This window comes from Humulus lupulus, chromosome 5 (genome assembly GCF_963169125.1).
Source record: "Humulus lupulus chromosome 5, drHumLupu1.1, whole genome shotgun sequence".
Taxonomy (NCBI): Eukaryota; Viridiplantae; Streptophyta; class Magnoliopsida; order Rosales; family Cannabaceae; genus Humulus; species Humulus lupulus.
Genome location: NC_084797.1, coordinates 28,546,114 through 28,554,875, shown reverse-complemented (window position 1 = coordinate 28,554,875; position 8,762 = coordinate 28,546,114). Strand labels below are relative to the sequence as shown.

Below are 8,762 nucleotides of genomic sequence, written 5' to 3'. Positions count from 1 at the left end.
CTATTAAATATTTAATTTATTAATGATATTTTTCTTTTTATGAAATCTTCATCTTAAAATGTTATCATGCATTGAACTATAATTATAAATATTGTGATAAATTTTACACGACATGTAGATGATCTTATATATTTATAGAAATATATCATAATCTTCACATATGATTTGCTCCAATAACTAGTAACACATTTATTTTTGAATAATTAGCGGCAAAATCCCTTATCTTTACATTTTTTACAGTTAACCCCCAATTTTTTTTTTCGCCGGTAAAATCTCATAATTTACGGTTCCGTCAACAAATCTAAGGTCATCGTTTATCTAGTATATTATCTATTATTGTCACATATGCATTAACACATGTGACAATCTCTTATTCGTCCACATCATATTTTATTAATTATTTTAAATTAAAAATAACTAAAAGCTAAAAAAAAAAATCAAGCAAATCAAATTTCTCTCTCTCCTCCATACCTCTCTCTCTTATTATTATTATTATTATTATTCTTTTCTGTCTTTTTTCTCCTTTTTTTTTCTTCTGCAGATCCTCCCACATACTTCTCTTTTCTTCTTCTTATTCATTTTTTTCTTCGACTTCTTTTTCTTCCTGTCTTTGTCCTTCTACCTCCCCCATTTTTTTTTTTTTTCAAATCCATCCACACAACTCTCAACCCTCCGAGCCACCATCTTTGTGGACCTCCTAGAGAGAAAGAGACCCGGGCAAAGAAAAAGAAGAAAGAAAAAAAAATGAAAGAAAGGGAAAGAGATTGAGATCGAGTGAGCGAGGAAGTGAGATCGAGAGGAGAGATCTAGGAAGAAGAAGAAAGAGAAAATTAGTTTTTAATTTGTACAGTTAATTTATTTTTGAATAATTAGCGGCAAAACTCCTTATCTTTACATTTTCTACAGTTAACCCCCAAATTTTATTTGCCGGTAAAATCTCATAATTTACGGTTTCGTTAGCAAATCTAAGGTCATCATTTGTCTAGTATGTTATCTATTATTGTCACATATGCATTAACACATGTGACAATCTCTTATTCGTCCACATCATATTTTATTAATTATTTTAAATTAAAAATAACTAAAAACTAAAAAAAAAGAAAAAAAATCAAGCAAATCAAATTTCTCTCTCTCTCCTCAATACCTCTCTCTCTTATTATTATTATTATTATTATTATTATTATTCTCTTCTTTCTTCTTCCTCCTTTTTTTTTTTTTTTTCTGTCGATCCTCCCACATACTTCTCTTTTCTTCTTCTTATTCTTTTTTTTCTTCGACTTCTTTTTCTTCCTCCCCCCCCCCCTTTTTTTTTATAGATCCACCCACACAACCCTCAACCCTCCGAGCCACCATCTTTGTGGACCTCTTAGAGAGAGAGAGACCTGGGCGAAGAAAAAGAAGAAAGAAAGAAAAAAAAAATGAAAGAAAGGGAAAGAGATTGAGATCGAGTGAGAGAGGAAGGGAGATCGAGAGGAGAGATCTAGGAAGAAGAAGAAAGGAAAAAAAAAAAGAAAAATAGTTTTTAATTTGTAATTTTATAAATTTTTTATTTATTTTTATAATATTTTCATAAAATTAATTATTATTTTCTAGTATGTTATCTATTATTGTCACATATGCATTAACACATGTGACAATCTCTTATTCGTCACATCATATTTTATTAATTATTTTAAATTAAAAATAACTAAAAACTAAAAAAAAAAATCAAGAAAATCAAATTTCTCTCTCTCTCCTCCATACCTCTCTCTCTTATTATTATTATTATTATTATTATTATTATTATTTTCTTTTTTCTTCCTCTTTTTTTTTTTCTGTAGATCCTCCCACATACTTCTCTTTTCTTCTTCTTATTCTTTTTTTTTTCTTCGACTTATTTTTCTTCCTGTCTTCGTCCTTCTTCCTCCCTTTTTTTTTTTTTTTTTTTTTCAGATCCACCCACACAACTCTCAACCCTTCGAGCCACCATCTTTGTGGACCTCCTAGAGAGAGAGAGACCCGGGCAAAGAAAAAGAAGAAAGAAAAAAAAATGAAAGAAAGGGAAAGAGATTGAGATCGAGTGAGAGAGGAAGGGAGATCGAGAGGAGAGATCTAGGAAGAAGAAGAAAGGAAAAAAAAAAAAATAGTTTTTACTTTGTAATTTTATAAATTTTTTATTTATTTTTATAATATTTTCATAAAATTAATTATTATTTTCTAGTATGTTATCTATTATTGTCACATATGCATTAACACATGTGACAATCTCTTATTCGTCACATCATATTTTATTAATTATTTTAAATTAAAAATAACTAAAAACTAAAAAAAAAAAAATCAAGCAAATCAAATTTCTCTCTCTCTCCTCCATACCTCTCTCTCTTATTATTATTATTATTATTCTTTTCTTTCTTCTTCCTCTTTTTATTTTTTATTTTTTCTGTAGATCCTCCCATATACTTCTCTTTTCTTCTTCTTATTCTTTTTTTTTTCTTCGACTTCTTTTTCTTCCTGTCTTCGTCCTTCTTCCTCCCCTTTTTTTTTTAGATCCACCCACACAACTCTCAACCCTCCGAGCCACCATCTTTGTGGACCTCCTAGAGAGAAAGAGACCCGGGCAAAGAAAAAGAAGAAAGAAAAAAAAATGAAAGAAAGGGAAAGAGATTGAGATCGAGTGAGCGAGGAAGTGAGATCGAGAGGAGAGATCTAGGAAGAAGAAGAAAGAGAAACTTAGTTTTTAATTTGTACAGTTAATTTATTTTTGAATAATTAGCGGCAAAACTCTTTATCTTTACATTTTCTACAGTTAACCCCCAATTTTTTTTTTTGCCGGTAAAATCTCATAATTTACGGTTCCGTTAGCAAATCTAAGGTCATCGTTTGTCTAATATGTTATCTATTATTGTCACATATGCATTAACACATGTGACAATCTCTTATTCGTCCACATCATATTTTATTAATTATTTTAAATTAGAAATAACTAAAAACTAAAAAAAAAAAAAATCAAGCAAATCAAATTTCTCTCTCTCTTATAATTATTCTCTTCTTTCTTCTTCCTCTTTTTTTTTTTTTTTTCTGTCGATCCTCCCACATACTTCTCTTTTCTTTTTCTTATTCTTTTTTTTCTTCGACTTCTTTTTCTTCCTGTTTTCGTCCTTCTTCCTCCTTTTTTTTTTCTTTTTCAGATCCACCCACACAACCCTCAACCCTCCAAGCCATCTTTGTGGACCTCCTAGAGAGAGAGACTTGGGCGAAGAAAAAGAAGAAAGAAAAAAAAATGAAAGAAAGGGAAAGAGATTGAGATCGAGTGAGAGATCGAGAGGAGAGATCTAGGAAGAAGAAGAAGAAAGGAAAAAAAAAAGAAAAATAGTTTTTAATTTTATAATTTTTTTATTTAATTTTATAATATTTTCATAAAGTTAATTATTATTTTCTTCAACACAAGTACTTAAAAAATGAACAATTACAAAATTGTCAGAAGTGGGATTTGAACCCACGCCCTCTCTCGAAGACCAGAACTTGAGTCTGGCGCCTTAGACCACTCGGCCATCCTGACGTCTCTAATTGCTTTTGCATTATAAGTTTCAAGACCATTCATTCTTATGAAACAGAATTTTAATTGATCATTTATCAAATGAAAATAAAATTGTAAAACTCTGTCAGAAGTGGGATTTGAACCCACGCCCTCTCTCGAAGACCAGAACTTGAGTCTGGCGCCTTAGACCACTCGGCCATCCTGACTTCCTTGTTTAGATACATAACTATTTAGTATATATTATAAGTAGGTTGTCAAACAATTTTCTACTGCCTCCGTTGGAGATCAACTTTGATCAGAAACGAGTTCAGATTGAATACTAGAGAGTCCTTAAATGTAATTTCTATTCTCAAGTGGCAGGCTTTATTAGTTTCTGACTAGCAAAATTATGTAACATTAATGACTCTTTTCATATATTGTTCATAATTCAGTATTTAATCAATGTCACCCACCTTTGTATTTATTTATATATTTATAATGATCACGTTGGGTATATTGAATCTATTATTAGTACTAAATTCTTTTGTTACAGAATTAGTTTTTGCAGGAATATTCACTTTCTATAAAATAACAAATTACATTGACTAAAAGAAGGTTTTCTCAATATTGTTTCTTATTGGTACATTTTGCATTTCACTGTCATAGTTTTGTTTATTGGTGTTTGTTTTTTCAAGAGAGAGAGAAGTTCGAAACATCAACATCGTGTCAAATGAGCTGGTTAGTGTCCGGCCAAAACAACTCACATTCATAAATCTACTACGGTTTGTAACTAAAACCATGCAAAATCCTTCACTAATTTCTTATGAAAGCCAAAACGAAAACAGATCATATATGTTCATCAGCTGGCTTCTCAATGATGTCTTGACCACCCCATATCCTCATGCGTTCTGTCGTTTGTTCCACCTGCCAAAATCAAGTTGTCATAACTGAGTTTTTCTTATAACACATAAAAGGATATGAATTCAAGATATATATATAGATATGGAGATTCCCAATATGTGATTAATGACCACTTTGAAGTTATATTTACTAGTGATAAGAAGACTTGCCTCTTTGTTCCAATTGGTTTTATATAGTACAATCAAGAGCAGCAAGGTTTGTAGAGCAGTTCCACATATCATGCCTCCCCATAGTCCCTTCAATGTATGAATAAAGAAACAATAACTTAGTTGGGTTTTTTTATATACCATTGAGGGCAGGGAAGAAAGACAAAATTCAAGTCAAGAAGGTAGAAAGAAAGAAACGATTACCATTACTCCAAGGTCAGCTTTATAGCCAAGAAGAACTCCCAATGGAAGCCCGAAAATGTAATAACATCCTAAGTTGATGTAAGCCACCAATGCTTGCCAACCACCTCCAATAGCAACACCTTCAAGTATGACAAAAAGAAATATCATGGTAAGAAAGATACTAAATTGACCACTAAATTATGAACCATTTTAACACAACGAATGTGTGCTAATAAGATTTTTTGGTTGATACCTGAAATGACTGGCTGGACACTGTTGAGTAGCATGGTGATACCGAGAAGATATGCAAGGTGAGACACAGCTTCATCCACTTCTTTGCTGTTGGTAAAGATGACTGCAAAGTAATTTTTAGTTAACAAAATTACTACTGCGAAGAATATCCCAATTAAGAGAGACTGAAATACTGTCACATAGACACAGTATTTGGCTCCCAATGGACGTCCCATTCCTAGCTCATTCGAAACTCGGACACTGAAATTCGAGAGAAAATTGATTTTGTTAGCTATTTACATATGTCGTTGCACTAGTTTTTGTATATTTGAAACTTCTGTTATTAATGTATTTGTACCTGATAGCTGCATTGATTCCAATGAACAACATGGCTTCCCATCCGTTGAGATTCATGCTATGAACATTGAAAATAAAACACAAAGAGTGTCAGTAAGAGTTTATTTTCTTCAATTCAATCACAACATTGCTTTGCTAATCAAAATGAGAAAATTCCTTCTACAGACAAAAATCAATTGTTTAAGCATGATTGGACTTCACAAAGTGTAATTTTTTGGGGATCATTCTCTCAAAAACTTAGGAGAGATAAACCATCATTGATCTTTATCAATGTGCAAATTTTAGGAAGAGAAGAAACAAGAGTACAAATTGCAACTAGCATAGACTTGAGCAAATGTTATAAAGATTTTTATGGTTTACTGGACTCTCTAAAATAAAAAACAAAAGAACAAGACATTTACAAAGTAAATAAAAGTTTATGAACTTACCAAACAGAAAGGGAATCAACAGCAATCACTGCATTTTTAAGGTGGCCAGTAAGAACAATCACACTCATCAAGTACCAAACCTCGAGACAAAGCATGACAGCGGAAGCAAGAGAGAGCCTAACAAATGCCCACATCTCCTTAAAAGCCAGCCATGAAAAACCACTCCAACCTTCATTACACCAACCTATCACATACAAAACTTGGGCAATCACAATGAGCCAACTGGTGAGGTCAAATGCCACAGCTGCACCAGTCATACCCCATTTGAAAAAGTAAATGAAGAGCCAGAGCAGTCCAATATGTAGAATCATAGCCACAAAGCCAATCCAGGCGAGAGCATTGACTTTGCTCTGTGCTTGGAGGAATTTCTGAGTCGGGAAATTGATGGCAAGTGAGAATAACTGAGGAATAACGAGAATGGTGAACTTTCCTGCATGGTCAGCTACTTCATCGGCTTGGCCAAGAAGCTTCAAAATTGGTGCAGCAAAAATGTAAATTGGCAAGAGGATGAAACAGCTGACTAGTAGTATGAGCCATGAACGTTGCATGTAAATCCCAAGCATGTTGACTTGTCCAGCTCCATAAGCTTGACCACATAGCGTCTCCAATGCACTCCCCATTCCAAGCTGAAATTTATTTGTATCGAAGAAAGATTGTATGAAAATCAAAAGTTGATGATGAAGACAAAAACTGTCTTTTGGGTTATGGGAATTGATTTTGATTTTGATTTTGGCTGATGCAGTATTTGGCAGGAATTAACAACTCACTAGTGACATATTAAAAGGAATTAACACACATATTATTGATCCAAGATTGAGTGTATAGTTAAACTTAGCAACATTACATTATACATCGAGTCTACAACTCAAATATATAAATCAACACAAAGAAAGATGATACATCGAAATTCTGATAATATGATTATATATATTATAAAATTCACAAGCGTGCATATTCAAGCATTCGATATTATATTAACAATATTAATCAGTTTCCAAATTGAGTTACGAAAAAATTTAGGGGATTTATAAAACATTAACTAAAAAAAGGAAAAACTATTAGAGGAAAATTAGCAAACATCATAAAAACAAGATATATAAGCATGTATATATTTATATATATATATATATATATGGAGAGAGAGGAAGACTGACCATGAAACCAAAGGAGAAGGTACCGATAACGCTAAGAGAAATGGTGACGGCGGAGAGCTGAAGCTCACCGATATGGCCGACGAAAATGTTGGTAAGGGAGTTGATGCCGTAGTTGCAGAGAATGGTGCAAATGATGGGGCCCGCAATCGTCCATAGCTTGACCGACTCTTTCCAGAACACCTTACGCATGTCCCTCACACTCATCACTGCCTCGTAGTCCTCCTCATCCTCCACGACGCCGTTGTTCCTCGTGAGTAGTGGCACCGCTGCCTCTTCCTCCGCCATTCTTTCTCACGAGCAATGCTCCCTCACCACTATACTGGTTTCTTTCTCTCTCTTACAGAGTACTGAGAGCGACCTCTCCTCTCTAGTTATGATGAATCTGCCCTCTTTATTTATTATAAAAGGAGATTAAAATAAATGAAAACAGTATATAATTTATGTTTATATTGATTGAGCTACCTATATAGTACTTGAAAATTTGGTCCATAAATTAATGAAACTTCCCAGCAAATGAGGTGTTAATTTATTTGAAATTTGAAATTAAAAATTAGCAAATTAAATAAAATAAACAATATTACTATCATTAATATCTTTAGTCATTTTCTTTTGCACTTTAATGCTTGTTTTAGTTTTTTTTTTTTAAAGAAAAAAAGCTTCTTTTAGTAATGCAATAGCGTGTTGTGTTCATGAGATTATTAGTGGCCAATTCCAAATCATGCATTTCTTAAATATCATTTTTCATATATCTAATCTGTAGTAGATACAAGCAATATATTATATAATATATGTTTACTTAGTTTTATTTATAAAATTTATTAATTAATTTTATTAAATTTATATTAATGTCATATAAATTTTAAAATAAATATCTTATTTTAATTAAATAATTTATTTATTTTTATTTAAATTTATGTTTATTGTAGTTTTTTAATTTAGTCGTGACAACAAGAGATTATATATTATATGTTTAATGTAATATTAAATATTGTACATGGATTTTAAATTTAAGTTTCTTCCTAATTTAAAAAAAAAACAATTTATTGTTAATTCACAGTAGAATATATTATATGTTTAATATGATATTATTCTAATAAGTGAGTTTAAATTTAATTCAAATTTAATTTAAGTTATAAAACGTATGATTTTATTATTTTTAAATAATTATTATTAAAATATCTCAAAAATATCATATTTTTTAATTTGTTTAATTATTTATTATTTTAAAATAATTATCATTATAAAATATCTTAAAAATATCCTATTTTAATTTATTTATTATTTTTAAATAATTATCATTGTAAAATATCTCAAAAATATCTTATTTTCATTTTTTTAATTAATTATTTTATTTTATTTAAGTTTAAGTGTTTACAAACTACCGTTAAATATAAGAATATTCTATTAAATATAAAAATATTCTGTTAAAGTTAACATTAAAAAAAATAAAAAACCGTTAAAACTAAGAATTTATGTTATCTACACACTTATTATATAGAAGAGATATAAAAAATGTGTCGATAACAGAAATTCTTGTTTATAACAGTTTGTTTTTAAATTATATTTTTTAAGATTAGCAATTGAATTTAACAAACAATTTAATTAATGTGGAATAGTTAAACACTTGTTTGAACAGACATATATTCTGATGTAAATAGATTGTTGATAAATCAGAATATACGAACAGATGCTAAATAAACTAAAAATAACATGATACAAGAAGTTTTTTACGTGGTTCAGAAAACCTAGTCTACGGGGCCACGCTCAGAGATAAAATCAATTAGTAAAGTCTCAAGAACACAATAAGCAATTGACTTATACAAGTTTTGACTCCCTCTAAATCCTT

At 30.6% G+C, this 8,762-nt stretch overlaps 1 protein-coding gene and 2 non-coding genes across 3 annotated transcripts; all 3 read right to left on the bottom strand.

The window, feature by feature from the left end:
* Positions 1-3,454: 3,454 nt before the first annotated feature.
* Positions 3,455-3,538, bottom strand: TRNAL-CAA (transfer RNA leucine (anticodon CAA)). Its single transcript has one exon. It is a non-coding gene; the product is annotated as a tRNA-Leu (tRNA).
* Positions 3,539-3,639: 101 nt separating this feature from the next.
* Positions 3,640-3,723, bottom strand: TRNAL-CAA (transfer RNA leucine (anticodon CAA)). Its single transcript has one exon. It is a non-coding gene; the product is annotated as a tRNA-Leu (tRNA).
* Positions 3,724-4,097: 374 nt separating this feature from the next.
* On the bottom strand, positions 4,098-7,326 carry LOC133834689 (protein DETOXIFICATION 35). The gene is made up of 7 exons (XM_062264369.1): positions 6,917-7,326; positions 5,763-6,388; positions 5,336-5,392; positions 5,000-5,238; positions 4,768-4,886; positions 4,567-4,653; positions 4,098-4,420 (listed from the first exon to the last, which is right to left on the bottom strand). The coding sequence occupies exons 1-7, from the start codon at positions 7,199-7,201 to the stop codon at positions 4,343-4,345; spliced, it is 1,491 nt and encodes a 496-aa protein (XP_062120353.1). The 5' UTR covers positions 7,202-7,326; the 3' UTR covers positions 4,098-4,342.
* Positions 7,327-8,762: the final 1,436 nt, after the last annotated feature.